This window comes from Tamandua tetradactyla, chromosome 5 (assembly GCF_023851605.1).
Source record: "Tamandua tetradactyla isolate mTamTet1 chromosome 5, mTamTet1.pri, whole genome shotgun sequence".
Taxonomy (NCBI): domain Eukaryota; kingdom Metazoa; phylum Chordata; class Mammalia; order Pilosa; family Myrmecophagidae; genus Tamandua; species Tamandua tetradactyla.
This window is the reverse complement of record NC_135331.1, coordinates 90,797,375-90,823,035: the sequence shown is the minus strand read 5'-3', so window position 1 is coordinate 90,823,035 and position 25,661 is coordinate 90,797,375. Positions and strand designations below refer to the sequence as shown.

General features: G+C 37.9%; 1 protein-coding gene across 2 annotated transcripts in view; it reads left to right on the top strand.

The window, feature by feature from the left end:
* ILRUN (inflammation and lipid regulator with UBA-like and NBR1-like domains) overlaps positions 1 to 25,661 on the top strand; it is a 184,588-nt gene that overhangs the window by 63,705 nt on the left and 95,222 nt on the right. For both annotated transcript variants that reach the window (XM_077161532.1, XM_077161533.1), the window contains exon 2: positions 10,396 to 10,550. In XM_077161532.1, the coding sequence (XP_077017647.1) occupies positions 10,396 to 10,550 (155 nt within the window). The remainder of the gene's footprint in view (positions 1 to 10,395; positions 10,551 to 25,661) is intronic.

The window sequence follows — 25,661 nt, the reverse complement described above, 5'->3', positions numbered from 1 at the left end:
TATTTGCAAAGTCCCCTTTGGGGAATGGTGAGAAAGGGAGAAAAATTTAACTTCCCTAAGTTGAATTCTTGATATTCTCACAAGCAGTGCGGACAACCAAAGCTATAGGCTGAGCCCCCAATCTTGGGGTTTGTTCATATGAAACTTAACTCCACAAAAGATAGGTCAAGCCTACTTAAAATTAGGCCTAAGAGTCACCCCCAAGAGAGCCTCTTTTGTTGCTCAGATGTGGCCTCTCTCTCCGGCCAACACAACAAGCAAACTCACCACCCTCCCCCTGTCTACATGGGACATGACTCCCAGGGGTGTGGACCTTCCTGGCAACGTGGGACAGAAATCCTAGAATGAGCTGAGACTCAGCATCAAGGGATTGAGAAAACCTTCTCGATCAAAAGGGGGAAGAGCGAAATGAGACAAAATAAAGTGTCAGCCCTGAGAGATTCCAAACAGAGTCCTGTTTGAAGGTTATTCTTAACGCATTAAATAGATATCATCTTGTTATTCAAGATGTAATGGAGAGGCTGGAGGGAACTGCCTGAAAATGTAGAGCTGTGTTCCAGTAGCCATGTTTCTTGAAGATGATTGTATAATAATATAGCTTTCACAATGTGACTGTGTGATTGTGAAAACCTTGTGTCTGATGATCCTTTTGTCTACCTTATCAACAGACAAGTAAAACATATGGAATAAAAATAAATAATAAGGGGAACAAATGTTAAAATAAAGTTAGATTGAATTGCTAATGATCAGTGAAAGGGAGGGGTAAGGGATATGGTAGAAATGGATTTTTTTTCTGTTGTCTTTTTATTTCTTTTTCTGAATTGATGCAAATGTTCTAAGAAATTATCTTGATGATGAATTTGCAACTATGTGATAATACTGTGAATTACTGATTATATATGTAGAATGGAATGATCATAAGAATGTTTGTGTTTGTTATATTTTTTAAAAATTAAAAATTAATTTAAAAAGTGATATCAAAATAAATAAATATAGTGACAGCATTTACTTTGGTAGCCTTAGAGTGCTAAGAAGTTTAATTTAAATATGATGACAGAAAGCATTTAATATTGAAGTTCTGTACCAATGAGAAACTGATACTTAATCTTACGATTTTTTTTTATGTGAAGTAAGTATTTGCATTTTTTCCCCACTTTTATTCAGTTTGTTTATTCTGTATACAACATAGTGTGAGTTAATCTCCACTTCATATTTTGTCAAAATACTGTCTTCATCCTTTGATCACATCAAGTGCTGCACACACTCCAGCCAAGTATACCCACCACTAAGAAAGAGCAGAACACTTCATTAGGGGAAGCATGGAAATCAGATTTCTGTTCTAAATCTGAGCAAAAACTAATTAAATTTAAAAAATTACTATGAAATAAAAAAAAATGATCCAAAGAATTGAGTTGTTCTAGTCATCCCATTATAACATACAGTACAAAGTTATGTAATAAACATAGATTGACAAATTATTGAATGCATTAAATGGCAACATTTCCTTGAGGAGGCTGCTCTCTCAGGCTTTACATACCTGAAAACTAGTTAGAGAGTATCTGCATTTCCTAACATCAGAAGCTGCGGTCTTCATGAAGACAAAGGTCTTTAAAACAGTTTAGTGCTTAGTGTTTTTTTTTTAACTTTTTTTTATTGTATAATATAACATATATACAAAGCAAAGAAAGAAAAAAGCAGTAGTTTTTTTGTTTTTTCTTTCATGGGAAAAAATAAGGTACTTTATTGGATTAAAAAATAAAGATATAAATAAATGTCTAAGATATAACCACTAAATAAAGCATTATTAAAACAGCATAGTGCATTATTATCCCAAATTTGAAAAAATATTAAACATGCACAGAGATACAATGAGAATTCGTCACAAAAATATCAATAATAGCTTTTCCATTAATCGTCAGATGATGGATGATTGTGATTTCTTTTTAACTTTTATAATGTATAGTATAACATATATACAAAGCAAAGAAATAAAAAAGCAATAGTTTTCAAAGCACTCTTCAACAAATAGTTACAGGACAGATCTCAGAGTGTGCCATGGGCTACCATACCGTCATCCCAGATTTTTCCTTCTTGCTGCTCCAGAACATTGGAGGCTAGATGGAATATATATATATATATATATATATATATATATATATATTATCATCATTTTTTCTTCTTTGTGAAAAATAGCATATATGCAAAAAGTAGTAAATTTCAAAATACACTGCAACTATTAGTTGTAGAACAGATTTCAGAGTTTGGGATGGATTATAGTTCCACAATTACAGGTTTTTCCTTCTAGCTGCTCCAAGATACTGGAGACTAAAAGAAATATCAATATAATAATTCAGCAGTAATACTCTTCTCTAACTCCACTTTCTCTTTTGATCTTCTTTACAATCTTTAGAGATATTTGGACTATGCCTATTCTAACTTTTTCATGTTAAAAAGGACTGTTGCTAATATGAGATGTGGAGATAGAACTAGTTGATATCCTGGAGAGGCTGGCCCCTACTTAATCTTATTGAGGCTCTCTTGTATATGGCATGTTGCTTCTCTCTTGATGCTTTCAGAATTCTCTATCTTTGACAATTGACAGTTACTTTACTATATGACACAACATGCGTCTCTTTGGGTTTGTTCTGTTTGTAGTTCTTTTAGCATCTTGGATGTGTATAATCATGTCTTTTGTTAGATTTGGAAATTTTTCAGCCATTATTTCTTTGAGCATTCTTTCTGCCCCTTTCCTCTTCTGGAACTCTGCCATTGCTTGGTATGCTTGATGGTGTCGAACAGATCTCTCAGGTTCCGTTAACTTTTAAATTCTTTTTTCTTTCTGCTCAGAGTGAGTGATTTCAGTAGTCTTATCTTCAGGTTCACTGATTCTTCTGCAAGCTCCATTCTGCTGATGAGAACCCCTCTAGGGAAATGTTTATTACTGTTATTGTGGTCTTCAGTTCTATTTGGTTCCTTTTCAAGATTTCTGTTTTTTTATTTACATTCTCCTTGTGATCATGTATTATTTTCCCGGTTTCCTTTAATTATTTTTCCATTAGCTCTTTGAGTGTATTTAGGACACATTTTCATGGTCTTTGTTTGATATGTTTCGGATCTGGTCCTCCTTGTTGGTTTCTAATGCTTTATTCTACTGCTTTGCATGGGCTATCATTTCCTGTGTCTGTGTATCTTTTATTGTGCCTCAGTATTTTGATATTTTAATGTATTAACTCTGGAATTTAGACAGTGAGACAACTGTTCTTTAATCTTGTATACAGCTAGTGTTATTGAAATTTCCTTGAATCTTTAGAACTTAAAAAAAAGAAAGGGAAAAAAACAACACCTTTTCCAGGTTTTGAAAATTGGCCTGTGGGGAGGTTCTCCTTCAGAATTTATCTATACAATGAGTTTAGAGAATAATCTGAGGCAAAAGTACTCCCTCTCCTTTTCTGGGTTTTGTTTTGTCCTGGGCATCTGGCCCTCTCAATTCCCCTGTGTACATGGATCCAAATGTCCCATTCTCCCCAGGAAACTGCTTCCTGTTAGTCCCAGGCACCACACAGGATGTTCTAACAGGCAACAGTCCTTTGCGCTGTAATTTGCCTAGTCCTTTGCCGCTGCAGCTTGACTATTTTACAGTGTAGGAGAGCTCTTTCAGCTGCTTCTATTTGCAAGCGAGTTCTGGAAAGACAAGTGTGCAGTAAGTGTCTTGGTTCAGTCCCTCAGTCTGCCACTAGACAGGTTGACACAGACAACCACGCATCAAGTATGTCTACTCTCTCCAGAACCGGTACCAGAGATATGTACTGGGTGAATGCCCTGATTCTTTGTGGAACCCTTGTGAGGATATGGGACAGGCCAGTAAAAAGGGTTTTCCCTTGCCTTTTTCTTGATTTGGCACTTGTCTTGTTCCTCTAACCTTTTAACTGTTTCTGGAGCTTCGAGAAAGATGTTTCACCACTTTTGCTGGTTGTTCAAACCTTCTGTATGGAACAGATCCCTGGAAGGATTTACTGTAACATCTTGATCATGGTGGCTGTCAGCGTGAGGGATCTTATTGGAATGATGAAAATATTCTTGATACATGATGATTTTCTAAAATATGATTGTACAGTTCATTAAATCTATTAAAAATAATTGAGTTGTGTAATTGAAATGAGTGAATTAATTTTTAAGTCAGTAAAGTACTTTTTAAAAAACCTTTAAGTTCTCTTTTGCTTTTAGGAGTAAAGCCAGATTTCTTAATGAGGCACATTGCTCCCATCTTAATTAAATTTTAACTTTAACCTTTCCAGCTCTGCTGTCTCTTTTCACAAAGAGTATACCAGGCATACAGACTTTATCCCTGAAAGATACCATGCACTTTTGAATTAATTAGAATCCATTTGTTATATATTGCAAGTAACAAACTCATTTCAAATGAGATAATGCTAAAAGGAGAGTTTATTTAAAGGATGCTGTGTTACTCAGCACCTAAGTACAGAAATGTATTTGGGCTTCAGGAACAACTGGAACCAAAGACTCAGAATACTTTTAGGTTTCTTTCTGTTTGTTTTATTTTCGTGTTTTTAGTGGTCTTCTATTTCTGTTGAGGGGAATCATGACTTTCAAAAGCTCTTAAATGTATAATTTATAGACCAGCTGCTATGAGAGGAACACTCAGTTCCAGTACCTAATTCCCTGCCCCTCCCCTCCTTCACCTAGTCAACTCTGGGATCACCTCGTTTTGTACTCATTTTGTGAAAGTGAGGGCATTGCCTAAAGCAGTAACAGCAGCAAATGACCTCATTCTCCTTCTGTCCCACATCACTTCCAGCTGTGGTGCTTATTCTCATGAATCCCCATTCAACCAGCTAAAAGGACCCTGGGTGATAGCCATGCTTTCCCTAGTTTGGTCTTTATTGATCCAGATATAAATTTTCATGATTTACTAATATCTGGGTTAAATTATGTATTTTTTGTTGTTCCCCTCCCCCCGCCATATAATCTCGGTATACAATGTTGAGAGCAAAACCAGATAAAAAGGAGATAGGAAAAATATTATGTATTGGGGACTAGTTTATCCATTGAACAAATATTTAATGAGCCCCTGATTGCACCAGGCACTGTTCTCAGTCCTGAGCATATAAGCAGAAAGAATGCATAGCACATACCATTTATTTTATTGGGGAGAGGCAATAAGATAGAAATCGCTTGTCACCTGTTCAGCTCATTTCACTAGAAGGGTACTAAAGACCTTGGTCTTGCTACCCTCAGAAAGATTCCCCATGTCTGATGTCCTTCAGGGCCATCCCTGAGAGGATCATAGAGGATGTAGGGATGGGATAGGGCATGGTTTCCTTTGTTGGGCTATTCTGCTTTAATCTTCCACTTTTAATAAAAAGTGCCATAATTACAAGCCTCTGACAGTAGACTCCCTTAAAATTTTAGTTCACTCCTTGTCCAGTTCATATTGAGACATTCTGTTTAGTAATAATAAACTCTGATAATATTATGGTTCAAATTTTTAGTGTTCAGATTTGTTCTGGGTATTAATTAGGCCTGGGCCAGGTCTCTTAGTTCTGTTTATTTTTCTGGTTTAAAGGTCTCTCCCTCCCTCAGGGATGGATAGAAAATTCTGTTGGAAGCATTCTCAGTTCATCTGTGAAATGTCTCTTTAAACCTAGTGGCAGAGTGCTATTTTTACTTTCTATTTGGAAAAAAAGTAATAGCTGCTGATGATAGTTAGAAGGGTCAGTTCTAAAAATAATAAAAGGATCAATAAATAACCGTGAAAAGAAGAAAGAAGAAACAATCTTGGACTTGCCATGGCTTGCTATGGATAAATTTTGGTATGGACTTTGTTGTGTCTCTTAATGAGATTTACCACAGATTCTTTTCTTTTATCGTGTTATATTCATGTGTTAAACCCATGAGTTAATTTTTAGGTTGAAAACATTGACAATCTTTGTTAACCCCAACTTCCACTCCCTACATGCAGCCATCTTTTTCTTTTAATGAAATTCTCAGTTTCTTCCTAGGCTTTGAAATTCATGGCAGTCACAAATACCTCTTCTGATCTTCTTTTAGGTCTTTGCCATAGATTTCCATGTAATGCCCTAGTTAGAAATGGCATCTATTTTGTTGATTCTTTATCAGTCAGACTACCTTTTTAGTCATTTGGAGATATTAAGGCCTCCCTGGCAACATCACTGGCCCTCTACAGGTGACTGAAACTTTCTGTGGTTCTAGATAAGTATCGCCTGAAGCCCTAAGAAGCAGTTGCTCATACCTGACTGAAATGGCTCATTATTCTGTCTTCCTGTTTTAATTTGTATTCTAATTACATAGGCAGCTCTCTTTTTTTCATAAATATTTTGAGTTTCTCATTTGTTCACAGATGGAAAGATAATATACCTTATTTCCCTGAGAATCTGAGATATTACTTAGACTTCTGGCCTTCTTTCTAGTTGTCTTCCATCATATTTTTGGGTGATGTTCCTGGCTGTATATTCAGTATAGATGGTTTTCCTTCATAAAACCAGTAATTTACTGACTTATGTATGTCTATAAAGTATATTAAAATGTTCTATTTGTAAGTATGTGCAAGGTAAGTTGTTTGGTAACTATCAGGAATTCAAATTGAGAGGGTTACCATTTGCTTACTGAATTCCCCATGATGGTAATTAATATGTTCTTAAGAAAATCTGTTCTGTTTTAATAATTGACTGCCTAGCCTGGACCAAGTTATTTTACCTGTCGTGACCTCAGTGGCGTAACCTATACAATGTAAAGGTTGGATAATGTTGAGCCTGAGTTACAAATTGCATTTCATCGGGGAAAGCATATTGATGTCACCAAATTCTTCTACTACAAATCAGGTTAACCTGATTATCAGTGCAGTTGAAACTGTACTGTGCATTAGGCCCAGCTTTCACCTCAGACAGGAATAGTTAGTTACCTTGGGCTGATAGCCTCTGTGTGGAGGCTGTTGGTTTACCTTTGTTTGAGTGTCCGCTGTTTGCTATAGTCTGTTAGACTGCAAGATTTGTGAGGGCAGGGCCTTGCTATTTGCTGTTTTCCTCTCTGCTGTGGCCTAGCCCTTGGCCAGTATCCTAGCACAGGGATATATGCTCATTAATTAAATATTTGTAGAATATTTTGAATGACTACTAACTCAAGGCATTTACATACATTGCCTCAAGTAATCTTCACAGCCAATCTTATTGAGGTAGATGGCGTAAACCCAGTTTGATAAATGAGCAAACTGACAAAGAAGCTTAGCCACTCACTCAAAGCCCCACAGCTGAGAGTAGGAACAGACTCCAAGTAAAGCCCAGCTCCAAATAAAGCGTGTTCTTTTTTTCCCAACTGTTACACTGTCTCGCTTTGTCCTCCAGGGTGCTTTTATCTATCTGAAATCAGATTAAAAAAATTTTTTTGAGTGAAGGGAAGTTTAAACCTGAAAGTTTTAACTTTCAGGCTAGACTGAATACTAGGTCAGTGTTCTCCCTTTCCCGTCACCTCAGCCAGCTTGATTTCATGTAGAATTTGTTGTTGGCTAATAATAGCTGAGTGTTTTGTTTTGAACGGGAATACATGATATCATTTCTACTTGTTCTGACACTAAATTGGTCCTTTCTTGCTGTTGCTCTGTTCTGTGGGCTAGTAATCTAAATGGCCTGAGCTCCCAGGAGCTGTGGGTCCACATTTGGAGCTATGTACCTGGGTGAGGGGTTAAGGTACTACCAAGCTAAGAGTGCACCTTCCAACTTGAATTTAGGAAACCAGTTTGCTTTGTCATCCTCCACTCCTACTTCCTGCCAGGATTCCAGTTCACTACTTTCAATTTCAGTTTTGGGCTTTAAAATGGTTTCTTAAAAAAAAAAATTATTTCTTAACCTTTCTCTGGCTGAGTTACCGGTGGAACACAGGTATGAAAGAGCAGCTTTGTTGGCTTTGGCTGTGAGATGGATTGGAATGTGTGATTCTGTTCAGTTAGAGGCTGGTTTTTGTGTTTGCTAGTTCATTCTAACAAAAGGGGGCTAGATCTGCCTAAATAAGATAGCTTGACTTTTTACTTGTTAGTGGTCTTATTGCAGTGGTCTTCATGTTAGAGTCAAGTTGTGAAATATGACCTAGGGTGGGGATGAGACTTGGCTGTTGTCCTCAGTGCAGAAATAATTTCTTCTCTTCCAAGCATATTTTATAGCCAGGTGAACAGAAACACAATTCATCAGCCTACGTACCGGACACCTGAGGACACATAGTCTTTAAAAAAATGTTTTAAAAAGAATGAAATGTTAGGTTGTATTGTATGGTGTATGAATAAAACTTTAAAACTGAAAAGGAAAAAACGGAATAAAATGAAAAGAAGGCTCATTTTTCTTTCCCTCATTTTATCCCTGATCCTTAAGCCTGAGGCTTATTCCAAATGTGCTCCTAATCCTGTTTGTAGGGACTGGCCTTCCCCAGGTTTGACCATACTTTGGATCACTGTCAACTAGATAGGAAGTTGTTGGGAAGACTAAAATCCAAGCCTTCTTCTTGAACGGGTCCGTAAACAGGAGCAGTTTGGCCTCTCTCCCAGCTCTGCACCATGTAAATTTTAGTTAGCACACACACGACAGGCAAGCAGTTGGTAGTGTTGTAATTCCAGTCATTACTGACTAATGTGACAGGCCGCTGTTGCATGGGACTTGATCTGAGGTAGCTGCTCTAAATATGGTTTTACTTTCCCGCATTTGCAAACACCTGGAGGAGCAGGTCGGTCCCCAGCAGAAAAATATTTGCTTTAATAGCATGTCTGTTGAGCAGTCATGTAGTTGTGCTGTCAGAGCTTGATTTATGCTATATTTATGTGTAATTAAAAACAATCTACTGTATCCATTGACTTATGGTTGGGGTATGTTTAGAAAAATGCAATTTGGTTTGTTGTCTACTGCAGGCACTGGGAATGATGTCACTGACTTGAGTAAGAACAGAAGAGAAGCATTTAATGTAATTACCAACAGTTTCTTTGATCTTTGTAATAAACACAGCTTACTTCAACCCCTTAGTGGCCTTTGGCTTCTGGCATTGTTGTACCAACTGTCAGTCATGTGATTCTGTTCGATTGATGACTCTGGTTTGTGTGCTTGGTAGCTCCTTATAACAAAAGTGTATTTGTGAGTAATTAAAAAGAACACCAACATTTACAAAATGGTACTTCCAAAAAAGAAACTATAAATAGTACCTAAACATCTAAAAAGATATTCATCCTTTCTCATAATAAAATAAAAGCCTCACTAAGATATTTTTTACCTCTCAAACTGGCAGAAGTCCAGAATATTGGAGAAATGCTGTTGATCAGTAAAAGAGAAAATAGGCTCTCTTATACATTCTTGGTGGAAGATTCAAGTGTACAACTTTATTGAAGGCAGTTTATACGCATCTTTTAAAATTGCAAGTGCCTGTGTACCCTCTGACTCAGCAGTCTCATTTAGAAGAATATCCCATGGATGTACTTGCATGTGTTAAAAATGATGTGGTGTTCAGATTATTTATGGGAGAGTAAAAAAAGATTGGAAACACTCAAAAGTAGACTGGTAGATTAAATAATGATGCATCTACATAGTAGGTACAATTGTAAAATAAACAATAAAAAAACTTATGTACCGACATAGAATTGTCTTCACAATATAGTTCTAAGGGAATATAGCAAAGGGCAGTGTATAATATGCTACCAATTGTCATGTCTTCTCTGAGGGGCTGCCTGCTACTGCATGAAAAAACCCTGAAAAGTAGAAGATGCTAGATCTTTCCAACCAATCAAGGTAATAGGCTGACCAGACTAGCAGGTCTAAACTAAGTTACAGGGCCTTACATGGCATCAGGTCATATTTGTTTATATGGTCATGAGGAAGTTCTGGAAGAATAGATAAGAAAGTAATATGAACGGCTACCCCATGTGTGAGTTTTGATGAAAGGGAGTAAAATCGATCATTTTCACTGTATGAAACTTTGAACCATATGCATGTATTACTTTTTTAAAAATTACAATATTTTTTTAAATGGAAAGTTTCTTTGAATTCCATAGTCTCGGTTAACAGAGGAGATCTTTGTTAATTGACTTCCTTACCTATACTTACTATACTTGTTGGTGAGGAGGAGATTTCCTCATATTGGTGTTGATGGTACTCATGTTTGTTACCTTCTGTGTGGAATACCTTGGGAAGAAAATAATGTTGGTTCTGGTGTTGTTTCTTTTAATTCCTCAGCCAGAATCAGTAGATCTGAAAATCGAAGCACAGCGAGCCTGAGGATCTTTGACACGTTCTAAGAAACCAGTTTCTTCCTTTGGTTTAAGGATTAATATCTTAGGATAATGTCCTCTGTACAGGATTGAGGTCTGTTGCCTTTTCTCTTTATTTGTAGGAACCTGCAAGCAGCCATTGGCGCCTATTATGACTTTGAGAGCCCAAACATCAGTGTGCCCTCTATGTCCTTTGTTGAAGATGTCACCATAGGAGAAGGAGAATCCATACCTCCTGATACACAGTTTATAAAAACATGGCGGATCCAGAATTCTGGTAAATGTATTTATTATGGGCAGTTTTCCTTTGCCCAGTTTTCTTTTCCTTAATAGTTAGAAGCAAGGAGGAAATGTTTTAAATTAAATTATGTGATTCTTTGAGTTTTTCCTTATGCATGATACCGTATTTTCTTGTGGTGACGTGATGAATAAACATTAATAAAATATTCCATGCCTTGGATTAGGAAGAAGAATATAGGTCTTCTGCTTCCACACCACCTACGACTTTGACAATATCTAACCACAATTTGATATTTATTTGGTATAAAGGTTGGAACCAACAACTAGGCCTGTAAATGGTGGTAGTATTGTCTCCACATGTGTGGTTCTCCTGCATCATTTTATATCTCCTGTAATTAATCTTCCAGTCATTTCATGCAGGTTGGAAGAGATACGTTTTTGGATAGAACAAGATAATTGGAAAGAGCTGTGAGCACATGTTCCTTTGAAAGCCCATTTCTTTGGAACCAAAAGGATAATTCTCTAAAGTTTCATTGGGATATCTATCTGAGGAATTAATATCACTTTAAAAAATAGGGTACAGAGTTTGGGGATTTACTCAGAATGGGAAAGATGGAAAAATTGGTAAATTGTTTAAAAAGCAACTACATTGTTTTGAATGTGATGCTTAAAAAAAAACTAGAAATCTAAGTGAAACATTGATAATGCTGTTTTATTTGTTAAATTCTTTTCTAATGACTTTTTTCATTTGGATGGGTTTGTATCTGTGTTCAGTGACATCTGATGACAATTTATGCTGATTGGGTGAGGGTGTTTGGACTTCCTTTATTGGTGACGTTCAGAAAAATTCTGAGAGATGGAAAACTAGGCAAATAGGAGTATTTTAGCTATCAGAATGAGGGTGTGCATGTTTGTGTTGGGTACCCTATCTGGTAAATTAATCTGATGTGAGATGTTGTAAAACTCTGAGGGCTTAGGCAAACATAGAAAACTAACTTTTTCTTGATTTGGTTTACTATTTAGTTATTTACAGTTCAGTTCCTTATTGTGGGGAAAGACTAGCTAAGCTAGCATTTTATGTAAGAATGAATGTACCAGTTGTTATTCTTAGTTCTTCTGGCATAATTTGAAAGGAAGTTTCCCTTGGTGGCAAGTTTGGTGTGTCTCTGACCAAATGCACATAAACTGGACTGACCTAGTGTTGTAGATGACTCGATAGCTTTGTAAAATTTTCATTAGCGTCCTTTCTCATTCGATTGTAACAGTGGTGCATTGGTAGTATGGTAGGCACGTGGTAACATTGGAAACTAGCCATATTCTGTATTATAAAAAATATCTTTACTTGTTCCAAAGCTGATTTTTTTTTTACCTTACCTAATTCCTTTCTCACCTTTTAAAATTTTGCCAGTTTTTAACTGTCAAAATAGTCTCTTTTTCATCATGTTTCTTCTCTAAATTACTAAAACCTGTTGTTACTGATCAAAAATACTTTTAGAAACCTTTGCATGAGTTATCTTTTACAAGTGAAGCTTATTTGAAAATATGACTTATTCGAAAGCTTTATTTAAGTGAAGTTAAGACCTTGTAACTTATAGTCTGGCTTTTCATGAATTCTTTAGTGTTTTTAAATATTGAAAGTTGTTAGAGCATTGCCAAAATGTTTTAAATATTTTCTTGTTGCAGGATACCATTTTATATTTCAAAAAACCTCTTGATATAGCCACTCACTAGACTAGGAGTTTGGGGAAAAGTAGATAAATAATGGGCACAAGATCACATCAGAACCCCAAAAGGAGAAAGTCTGTTTTGGTGGTCCTGATTGCTTTACCTCCCTGCTTTTGCTTTGGAGGACTCCAGTTCAACACAGCCTCAGCCTGCAGCCTTTCTTCTTGTAAGAGAAAGTTCTTAGGTCTGAACTCCTCTTGAAAAGTTGGGCAGCATTTACTAGAGATTTTATCCTTGAAGATGCTTTGTACGACCGAGATTTTTATTCTTCTGGAAATTGTTCAACCATTTGTAAAATGATTTTATATCAACAAGCTGAGTATTTTCCATTTGATTAAGGAGAAACTGGCCTCCCATAACTGAGTAACAGGCATGGTATTAAAGAGAGAGAGGAGAGCCACATACATGTGCTGATTCTTCAGTATCATCCAAATCTGAATTTGTCCTTTCTGGAAATAGAGTAGTAACACCGAAGTAGGGCAGCCCTCAGCTATTTCTTCTCTGGCCCTTCTGTACTCTCCCCTAAGAGACAAGTGCATGCATAATTTATCTTCATGGTGCCTCTCTGTTGTCTTGTTTTAGTGGTATTTATATATACAACAAATAAGATTAATAGAAACTGCATATAGCTGTCTCAACAGCTTTTCTAAAGAAAGTAGGTTTCATACATTTTTTAAAATTAAACTCCTAGTATGATCCTTGAGTTCAGACCATAGAGAGCCAAAACTGAGAAATTTAATGACATAGATGCAGAATCTAAACTTTTGTAGTATCTAACTTTTGTCACTATAGAAGTATTGGAGAATTGAGTAGGAAACCTTTCAATTGGAGGTTAAAGTGAAAATTTGAAACTGTCCCTTTGCTTTAAAGATGTGAGCAGACAAAATTCTTTATACCAACACTGATGTTTGTCAGTTGTTACACCACTGTAGTGAAAGTTAAGCTGCACATGTTATGGTAACCCTAGTATTTTCCTGACTTTGATGAGTAGTTGTGATTGTCATGAGGGAGGTGCTTGGATATATTACTCAAGAGCTAGCTTTATTTTTAGCTACATAGAGGTGAATCTGAAACAAATTAGGAAGAGAACTTAGAAAAGAACAACCGTTTCCCCCATTTTTTCTTTTGAGCCCTTAATTTTCTACCTTTCTCTTCAGCATAACTATAGAAGAGGTAATTCTGCTTCAGTCATTCAACAAATTTTATTATTTTCCATTCAGTTTAGTTAGGTATGGGAGCAAATGGTGACAAGATCACTGAAGGGTGCCTACCTTCACAGAGCTTAATTTGAAATGCAGTATGCAAACTCAGAGGAGATTGAAAAAATTGGAGCTTTTCATCTCCTTTTGGATTACTATTTTTATATTTCTTATTGTCTCAAAACTGTATCTGTAATCACTTATATCTAATAAGACCCAGGATTTCTGGAACCTATGTACTTTTATTTGATTTTTGTGAGCTCTCTATCATCTCAAAATTGCCATATAACCAGACGAACACCCGGAGCCGTCAGGAGTGCTCGGACAGGGAAATAGGGACAAGAAAGTAAACCAAGCCACATTCCTTGAAGGTGCTACCCTCATGCGTGCTGGCCCTGCCCTGCGACCTGCAATTCCCCTCACACCCTGTGACCCATACCAGCCCCACCCCAACCTCCCTCCCACACATCTTCTGTTTACACCCCTGCCCCTCCCCTCCCAAGATCCGTATACCCCCTCGTCCAGTGCCTTGACCCCCACCTCCCCCTCCCTGCCCCCTGCAGGCAGTCACCTGTGCATCCGGGCTCCAGGCACTCACCTTCATAACAGGGCCACACCTCACTCAGCCTATACAGTCTTCAACCTCGCCTGTCCCCCCCACCGAGCTCTGCACATGCACACATCAGCATCTGGCCCTGAAACATGTGCATGTGCACATGCATGCGCCCACTCAAACCACACCCCCTCAGCCCTGGACAAGCTCAAACCAGCAGATCTGGGCCATATCCACCCTCAGTCCACTCAGGCACAGTCTTGCCCCGCTGCTCTGAGCTCTGCACGTGATAACCAGGGTCCTGCCCCGCAGAATGACGCACCGACACAGCAATATCCTCTCTGCTGGGCACCCACGTACCTGTGCACTGACCTCTTAACCCCTGTCCCGTGCATGTGCACACCCTTGCCCCACCCTACAGCGCACGTGCCCTTCTCTCACACCTGGCAAGTGCTCTTGTGCACATCTGTGCCACATAGTTTCTGTCCTGCATAAGCCACCCCACACCGGCAGACCCATGCCAGGGCCCCACCCCCAACACATCCCACAACCTCTGCAACCTGTGCTCCACCCCTGCTCACTCACGCATCTACATCCTGGGTCCCTTGGGCCTCTCCCTCTGTGCAAGAACACACCTGCACCCTGCCCTCCCTGTGCCCCGACCTCTGTGCCTTGTACTCCATACCATGACATCCATAACCCACATGATTCACACGCCCACCCACATCCTGCCCATGTACTAGCCCTTGCACATCCACTCAGCCCCTTATCCGCCTCCTGCCACACCCTACCTCTGTGTCCTGCACGCTGCACCCTGCTCCTTCATTCCAAGACCTATCTGAGCTGTACCTCGCCCACACAGCCTCTGCATCACACTTCCACAACCCCGCAACCTGCACCTCACACTTATGGGCACCAGTGTAGTGTCCCTAACCTGTGCATATACCTCTGTTACAATCTGTCACCAGAGTGTTGTGCCCCTCCCCACACCTGGCATCCTGGTCCAACCTGTTCTGTAAGTACAAAGCTTTAGACTACAGAAGATATCAACTTCCAAAGTAACCTTATCAAGATATTTACATGTTGTGAAGATAACAGGATCACTAACCATATGAAGATGCAGACAGATATAGCCCAGTCTAATGACCAGATTAAAACACCTGAGAAGACACAGATTTTGGAACAACTAATCAAAGGTTTTCGTATAACTCTATTAAATAAAATTGGTGAGATGGCTAATGGCATAAAGGAGATCAAGAAGACACTAGAAGCTCTCTTTCTCCGCCGGCCCGCCACGCGGCGCCCACGCCCCGCAGCAGCCAACCTGCCTGCCCTCCTTCTCCCCTCTTTCTCCGCCGGCCCACCGCGCGGCGCCCACGCCCTGCAGCGGCCGACCCACCCGCCCTCCTTCTCCCCTCTCTTCCCCCTCCTGCTCCAGTGGCTCTCCAACCACCACGGTGCCCTCTTCCGCCTTCACCGGCTCCTCTGCCACCAGCCTCGACAGCCTTGCCGCCCTCACCTTTCCTCCTCCAGAACAGCTACTGGGGGAGTGGAGACAATACAGAGCAGCTCCCGGAGCCACGACGGAGATTAAAGGGACAGCGTACCCCATCCTGGAACGGCTGACTATCTGGGAGAACCAGCTCCGGTGAGAACACCGAGGGACGCGGGCTTTCCTGGGCGGGACGGCAAGCGGCTGGAGTCCCTCCCTTCCTCCTTCCCAGGCCAGCTGGCAGAATTGGGCAGGTGGTCCCCTCAGGCCGTGGCGGCTGGCGTCCCCACCACGCGAGGCCCCCCGGACCAACTGAAAGAGTTGGGTCAGAAATCCCCAGACTGCGGAGAACGGTGACCAGGGGGTCCCTTCCAAACACGTGACTCGCCGGTCCGCTTGGGAACAGTGCACTCTCCCGGGCTGCGAGAGCTGGCGCCCTTCCGCCACGCTTGGCGCCCCGGGCTGACTAGGAAATTTGGTCGGGCGCTCTTACGTGCTGCGGCGGCTGGCGACCCTCCCCGCGTTCGGACCCCCGGGCCGGCTGGCACTCTTCCAAGACGCTTCGACTGCCAAACCTCCCCTACGGCGAGAGTTTTCCAGAGTTAAAGGACCCACAGCAACTTTTACTGGTGGATCCTGTAGACAAATGTGTGCCACGAGCGCCACCTACTGGGCAGGATAAGAAAAACAGAACCCAGAGATTTCACAGAAAAATCTTACAACCTGAGGGGTCCAACACCCAGGGAAATCTGACTAAATGCCCAGATGCCAGCAGAAGATAACGGATCACGCTCAGAAAATTGAAAATATGGCCCAGTCAAAGGAACAAACCAATAGTTCAAATGAGATACAGGAGCTGAAACAACTAATGCTGAATATACGAACAGAAATGGAAAACCTCTTCAAAAACGAAATCGATAAATTGAGGGAGGACATGAAGAAGACATGGGCTGAACATAAAGAAGAAATAGAAAAAACAAATCACAGAGCTTATGGAAGTGAAGGATGAAGTAGAAAAGATGGAAAAAACAATGGATACCTACAATGATAGATTTAAAGAGACAGAAGATAGAATTAATGATTTGGAGGATGGAACATCTGCATTCCAAAAAGAAACAGAAACTATCGGGAAAAGAATGGAAAAATTTGAACAGGGTATCAGGGAACTCAAGGACAATATGAACCGCACAAATATATGTGTTGTGGGTGTCCCAGAAGAAGAAGAGAAGGGAAAAGGAGGAGAAAAACTAATGGAAGAAATTATCACTGAAAATTTCCCAACTCTTATGAAAGACCTAAAATTACAGATCCAAGAAGTGCAGCGCACCCGAAAGAGATGAGACCCAAATAGGCGTTCCCCAAGACATTTATTAGTTAGAATGTCAGAGGTCAAAGAGAAAGAGAGGATCTTGAAAGCAGCGAGAGAGAAGCAATCCATCACATACAAGGGAAGCCCAATAAGACTATGTGTAGATTTCTCAGCAGAAACCATGGAAACTAGAAGACAGTGGGATGATATATTTAAGTTACTAAAAGAGAAAAACTGCCAACCAAGACTCCTATATCCAGCAAAATTGTCCTTCAAAAATGAGGGAGAAATTAAAACGTTCTCAGACAAAAAGTCACTGAGAGAATTTGTGACCAAGAGACCAGCTCTGCAAGAAATACTAAAGGGAGCACTAGAGTCACATACAAAAAGACAGAAGAGAGAGATATGGAGAAGAGTGTAGAAAGAAGGAAAGTCAGATATGATATACATAATACAAAAGACAAAATGGTAGAGGAAAATATTATCCAAACAGTAATAACTCTAAATGTCAATGGACTGAATTCCCCAATCAAAAGACGTAGACTGGCAGAATGGATTAAAAAACAGGATCCTTCTATATGCTGTCTACAGGAAACGCATCTTAGACCCAAAGATAAATACAGGTTGAAAGCGAGAGGTTGGGAAAAGATATTTCATGCAAATAACAACCAGAAAAGAGCAGGAGTGGCTATACTAATATCCAACAAATTAGACTTCAAATGTAAAACCGTTAAAAATGACACAGAAGGACACTATATACTAATAAAAGGAACAATTAAACAAGAAGACATAACAATCATAAATATTTATGCACCGAACCAGAATGCCCCAAAATACGTGAGGAATACACTGCAAACACTGAAAAGGGAAATAGACACATATACCATAATAGTTGGAGACTTCAATTCACCACTCTCATCAACGGACAGAACATCTAGACAGAGGATCAATAAAGAAATAGAGAATCTGAATATTACTATAAATGAGCTAGACTTAACAGACATCTATAGGACATTACATCCCACAACAGCAGGATACACCTTTTTTTCAAGTGCTCATGGATCATTCTCAAAGATAGACCATATGCTGGGTCACAAAGCAAGTCTTAACAAATTTAAAAAGATTGAAATCATACACAACACTTTCTCGGATCATAAAGGAATGAAGTTGGAAATCAATAATAGGCGGAGGGCCAGAAAATTCACAAATACATGGAGGCTCAACAACACACTCGTAAACAACCAGTGGGTCAAAGAAGAAATTGCAAGAGAAATTAGTAAATACCTCGAGGCGAATGAAAATGAAAACACAACATATCAAAACTTATGGGACGCAGCAAAGGCAGTGCTAAGAGGGAAATTTATTGCCCTAAATGCCTTTATCAGAAACGAAGAAAAGGCAAAAATGCAGGAATTAACTGTCCACTTGGAAGAACTGGAGAAAGAACAGCAAACGAATCCCAAAGCAAGCAAAAGGAAACAAATAACAACGATTAGAGCAGAAATAAATGAAATTGAAAACATGAAAAGAATAGAGAAAATCAATGAGACCAGAAGTTGGTTCTATGAGAAAATCAATAATATTGATGAGCCCTTAGCAAGATTGACAAAAAGAAGAAGAGAGAGGATGCAAATAAATAAGATCAGAAATGGAAGAGGAGACATAACTACTGACCTCACAGAAATAAAGGAGGTAATAACAGGATACTATGCACAACTTTACGCTAATAAATACAACAATTTAGATGAAATGGACGGGCTCCTGGAAAGACATGAACAACCAACTTTGACTCAAGAAGAAATAGATGACCTCAACAAACCAATCACAAGTAAAGAGATTGAAATAGTGATTCAAAAGCTCCCTAAAAAGAAAAGTCCAGGACCAGACGGCTTCACATGTGAATTCTATCAAACATTCCAGAAGGAATTAGTACCAACTCTCCTCAAACTCTTCAAAATAATCGAAGTGGAGGGAAAACTACCTGATTCATTCTATGAAGCCAACATCACCCTCATACCAAAACCAGGCAAAGATATTACAAAAAAAGAAAACTACAGACCAATCTCTCTAATGAATATAGATGCAAAAATCCTCAATAAAATTCTAGCAAATTGTATCCAACAACACATTAAAAGAATTATACATCATGACCAAGTAGGATTCATCCCAGGTATGCAAGGATGGCTCAACATAAGAAAATCAATTAATGTAATACACCATATCAACAAATCAAACCAGAAAAATCACATGATCATCTCAATTGATGCAGAGAAGGCATTTGACAAGATTCAACATCCTTTCCTGTTGAAAACACTTCAAAAGATAGGAATACAAGGGAACTTCCTTAAAATGATAGAGGGAATATATGGAAAACCCACAGCTAATATCATCCTCAATGGGGAAAAATTGAAAACTTTTCCCCTAAGATCAGGAAGAAGACAAGGATGTCCATTATCACCAGTATTATTCAACATCGTGTTGGAGGTTCTAGCCAGAGCAATTAGACAAGAAAAAGAAATACAAGGCATCAAAATTGGAAAGGAAGAAGTAAAACTATCACTGTTTGCAGACGAAATGATACTATACGTCGAAAACCCGGAAAAATCCACAGCAAAACTACTAGAGCTAATAAATGAGTACAGCAAAGTAGCAGGCTACAAGATCAACATTCAAAAATCTGTAGCTTTTCTATACACCAGTAATGAACAAGCTGAGGGGGAAATCAAGAAACGAATCCCATTTACAATCGCAACTAAAAGAATAAAATACCTAGGAATAAATTTAACCAAAGAGACAAAAAACCTATATAAAGAAAACTGCAAAAAACTGCTAAAAGAAATCACAGAAGACCTAAATAGATGGAAGGGCATACCGTGTTCATGGATTGGAAGACTAAATATAATTAAGATGTCAATCCTACCTAAACTGATCTACAGATTCAATGCAATAGCAATCAAAATCCCAACAACTTATTTTTCAGAATTAGAAAAACCAATAAGCAAATTTATCTGGAACGTCATGGTGCCCCAAATTGCTAAAAACGTCTTGAGGATAAAAAACGAAGCTGGAGGTCTCGCAATGCCGGACTTTGAGGCATATTATGAAGCCACAGTGGTCAAAACAGCATGGTATTGGCATAAAGATAGATATATCAACCAATGGAATCGAATAGAGTGCTCAGATATAGACCCTCTCATCTATGGACATTTGATCTTTGATAAGGCAGTCAAGCCAACTCACCTGGGACAGAACAGTCTCTTCAATAAATGGTGCCTTGAGAACTGGATATCCATATGTAAAAGAATGAAAGAAGACCCGCATCTCACACCTTATACAAAAGTTAACTCAAAATGGATCAAAGATCTAAACATTAGGTCTAAGACCATAAAACAGTTAGAGGAAAATGTAGGGAGATATCTTATGAAGCTTACAACTGGAGATGGTTTTATGGACCTTAAACCTAAAGCAAGAGCACTGAAGAAAGAAAGAAATAAATGGGAGCTCCTCAAAATTAAACACTTTTGTGCATCAAAGAACTTCATCAAGAAAGTAGAAAGACAGCCTACACAATGGGAGATAATATTTGGAAATGACATATCAGATAAAGGTCTAGTATCCAGAATATATAAAGAGATTGTTCAACTCAACAACAAAAAGACAGCCAACCCAATTACAAAATGGGAAAAAGACTTGAACAGACACCTACCAGAAGAGGAAATACGAATGGCCAAGAGGCACATGAAGAAATGCTCAATGTCCCTGGCTGTTAGAGAAATGCAAATCAAAACCACAATGAGATATCATCTCACACCCACCAGAATGGCTATTATCAACAAAACAGAAAATGACAAGTGCTGGAGAGGATGCGGAGAAAGAGGCACACTTATCCACTGTTGGTGGGAATGTCAAATGGTGCAACCACTGTGGAAGGCAGTTTGGCGGTTCCTCAAAAAGCTGAATATAGAATTGCCATACGACCCAGCAATACCATTGCTAGGTATCTACTCAAAGAACTTAAGGGCAAAGACACAAACGGACATTTGCACACCAATGTTTATAGCAGTGTTATTTACAATTGCAAAGAGATGGAAACAGCCAAAATGTCCATCAACAGAAGAATGGCTAAATAAACTGTGGTATATACGTACGATGGAATATTATGCAGCTTTAAGACAAGATAAACTTATGAGGCATGTAATAACATGGATGGACCTAGAGAATATTATGCTGAGTGAGTCCAGCCAAAAACTAAAGGACAAATACTGTATGGTCCCACTGATGTGAACGGACATTCAAGAATAAACTTGAAATATGTCATTGGTAACAGAGTCCAGCAGGAGTTAGAAACAGGGTAAGACAATGGGTAATTGGAGCGGAAGGGATACAAACTCTGCAACAGGACTAGATACAAAAACTCAAAAATGGACAGCACAATAATACCTAATTGTAAAGTAATCATGTTAAAACACTGAATGAAGCTGCATCTGAGCTATAGGTTTTTTTTGTTGTTGTTTTTTACTATTATTACTACTTTTATTTCTTTTCTCTATATTAACATTTTATATCTTTTTCTGTTGTGTTGCTAGTTCCTCTCAACCGATGCAAATGTACTAAGAAACGATGATCATGCATCTATGTGAGGATGTTAAGAATTACTGAGTGCATATGTAGAACGGTATGATTTCTAAATGTTGTGTTAATTTCCTTTTTTTTTTTCTTTCCTTCCGTTAATAAAAAAAAATAAAAATAAAAAAAAGACACTAGAAGAGCATAAAGAAGAATTCAAAAGAATAAATAGAAAAATAGATATCACAGAGATTAAAGATGCTGTAGACCAAATAAAAAATATACTAGAGACACACAACAGCAGATTTGAGAGGCAGAAAAAATAAGCGAACTAGAGGACAGAACAACTGATTTTGAACACACGAAAGAGCAAATGACAAAAAGATGGAAAAATATGAATTGGATCTCAGGGAAATTGTGGACAAAACAAAGCACAGAAATATGAGAATCATCGGTGTCCCAGAAGGAGAAGAGAACAGTAAAGGGGTAGGAAGATTAGTGGAAGATGTAGTGGGGGAAAGCTTCCCAACCTTTATAGAAGACATAAATATGCAAACCAAAGAAGCCCAACAAACTCCAAATAGATTAAATCCAAATAGGCTTTCCCCACGACACACGCTAATCAGTCTGTCAAATGTTGAAGAGAAGCAGAGAATACTTAAAAAAAAAAAAATCAAGCAAAAAAACAGCCTATTATGTACAAGGGAAACCATATAAGACTGAGTTCAGACTACTCAGCTGGCACCGTTGAGGCAAGAAGGCAGTGGTACGATATATTTAAGAGAAAGACTTCCAGTCAAGAATACTGTACCCAGCCAAATTGTCCTTCAAAAGTGAGAGAAAGGTTAAAATTTTCACAAAGGCAGAGAGAATATTTCCTACAAGAAATATTAAAGGGAGGTCTTCCAACTGAAAAAAAAAAAAAAAAAAAAAGACAGGAGAAGGGAAGTCTGGAGGAGGGCACAAAATTGAAGAGTACCAGTAAGAGTAACTTAAAGGATGAAAAGAGAAAGAGGGAAAAGAATATATGGATCTGACAAATAAAATCCAAGGAATAAAAGATGGTGGATTCAAGAAATGCCTTTACAGTAATAACTTTGAATGTTAATGGACTAAATTTACCAATTGAAAGATACGGATTGACAGAATGGATTAAAAATATATCCAGCTATATGCTACTTACAAGACAGTCATCTTAGACACAATAAATTGAAAGTGAAAGGATGGAAAAAGATATTTCATGCAAGCTGTAACCAAAAGATAGCAGGAGTAGCTGTACTAATATCAGACAAAATAGACTTTAATTATAAAGTCATTGTAAGAGACAGAAGGACACTATAGATTAGTAAAAGGGACAGTTAACCAAGAAGAAAATAATCATAAATGTCTATGCTCACAATCAAGGAGCTCCAAAGTATATGAGACAGGCATTGGCAAAACTGAAGGGAGTGATAACGTTTCAGCAATAATAGTAGAAGACTTCAGTGCACCACTCTCCTCTATAGATAGAACAACCAGACAGAGGATCAGCAACGAAATAGAGAACCTAAATGATTTGATAAATTAATTAGACCTAACAGACATATATAGGTCATTACACCCTAAAATGCCAGAGTATACATTCTTCTCCTGTGCTCACGGGACATTCTCCAGGATAGATCATATGCTGGGGCACAAAACAGGTTGTTATAAATTTTAAAACGTTGAAATTATTTAAAGCACCTCTGATCACAGTGGAATGAAGCTGGAAATCAATAACTACAAAAACAACAAGAACTTCCACAAATATATGGAAATTAAATAACACATTCTTTAACAATGAGTGGGTCAAAGAAGAAATTGTTAGAGAAATCGGTAGCTATCTGGAGATGAATGACCGCAAGAATACAACATATCAGAACTTATGGGATATGGAAAAAAAAATGCTGAGAGGGAAATTTATTACCCTAAATGCCTATATTTAAAAAGAAGGAAGCAAAAGTTGAGGACTTAACTGCTCACCTGGAGGAACTTGAGAAAGAATAGCAAACTAATGCCAAAGCAAATAGAAGAAGAGAAACAAAAAGGATTAAAGCAGAGGTAAATGAATGGGAGAACAAAAGAACAATAGGAAGAATCCATAAAACTCAAAGTTGGTTCTTTGAAAAAATCAATAAAATCAATGGACCACTAGAAAGGCTGACAAAGAAGGAAAAAGGGAGAGGATGAAAATTTAAAAAACCGGAAGTGAGAGGGAGGTTATTACTACAGACCCTGGAAAAGGAAAAAAGAAAAAAGAAATCATAAGAGGGTACTATGAACAGCTATACACCAACAAATCAGACAACTAAGATGAAATTGACAAATTCGTGGAAACACACAAATAAGCTACACTGACTCGGGAAGAAATAGAAGATCTCAACAAACCAACTGCAAGTAAAGAGATTCAATCAGTCATCAAAAAGTCTTCCTATTGTTTGTTTGATTGTTTGTGTTTTTTGTTTTTTGGTTTTTTTTAATATATATATATTTTTTATTTATTATTATTTTTTTATTTTTTTCTCTATATTATCATTCTGTATCTTTTTCTGTTGTTTTGCTAGTTCTTTTCCTAAATCGATGCAAATGTACTAAGAAATGATGATCATACATCTATGTGATGATATTGAGAATTACTGATTACATATGTAGAATGGAATGATTTCTAAATGTTGTGTTAATTTTTTTAATTCATAAAAAAATTAAATAAACAAATAAATGATAGGGGAAACAAATGTTAAAAATAAATTTAGTTTGAAGTGCTAGTGGTAAATGAAAGCGAGGGGTAAGGGGTATGGCATGTATAATCTTTTTTTTCTGTTATCGTTTTATTTCTTTTTCTGTTGTCTTTTTTATTTTTTTCTAAATCGATACAAATGTTCTAGAAATGATGAATATGCAACTATGTGATGATATTAAGAATTATTGATTGTATATGTAGAATGGAATGATATCTTAATGTTTTGTTTGTTAATTTTGTTAAAAAAAAAAAAAAGTCTTCCTATAAAGAAAAGCCCATGGCCAGATGGCTTCATAGGGAAATTTTATCAAACATTTCAAAAAGAAGTAACAGCAAACCTGCTCAAACCTTCCAAAATTTTGAATAAAAAGTAATACTACCTAACTGATTTTATGAAGCAAATATCACCTTAATGCCTTAACTTAAACTGGATAAAGATGCTACAAGAAAGGAAAACTAAAGATTAGTCTCCCTAATAAATATAGATGTGAAAATTCTCAACAAAATATCAACAGATCAAATCCAAAAATACATTAAAAGAATTATACACCGTGACCAAGTAGATTTTATACCAAGAATGCAAGGATGGTTCAACACAAGAAAATCAGTTAATGTAATACAGTATATTAAGAAATTGAAAGGGAAAAATCATATGATCATACCGATTGATGCTGAAAAAGCATTCGACAAAATTCAATATCCTTTTCTGATAAAAAACACTTAAAAAAATAGGAATCATAGGTAACTTCCTCAACATGATAAAAGACATATATGAGAAACCACAGCCAGCCTAATACTCAATGGTGAGAGACTGAAAGCTTTCCCCTTAAGATCAGGAACGAGACAAGGATGCCCTATGTCACCACTGTTATTGCAACATTGTGCTAGAAGTTCTTGCTAGAGCAATCAGGCAAGAAAAAGAAATAAAAGGCATCCAAATTGGAATGAAGAAGAAAAACTTTCATTATTTGCAGATGACATGATACTGTACTTGGAAAATCCCGAGAAATCTACAGCAAAGTCATTTGAGCTAATAAACAAATTCAGTAAAGTGGTAGGTTATAAAATTAATGTATTGCCCTAAATGCCTGTATTTACCAGTAATGTTTCTATACACAAGAAATGACCTAACCAAGGAGTCAATTAAGAAAGAATTTCCACATTATGCTGAGTGTGATTAGCCAGAAACAAAAGGACAAATACTGTGTGGTCTCACTGATATGAACTGACATTAGTGAATAAACTTGGAATATTTCCTTGGTAACAGAGACCATCAGGAGATAGAAATAGGGTAAGATATTGGGTAATTGGAGCTTAAGGGATACAGACTGTGAAACAGGAATGGATATAAAAACTCGGAAATGGACAGCACAATATTACCTAACTGTAATACAATTATGTTAAAACACTGAATGAAGCTGCATATGAGAATGATAGAGGGAGGAGGGCTGGAGCATAAATGAAATCACACAAAAAAGATAGATGGTAAGGACTGAGATGGTGTAATCTAGAAATGCCTGGAGTGTGTAGTGATAGTGACTAAATG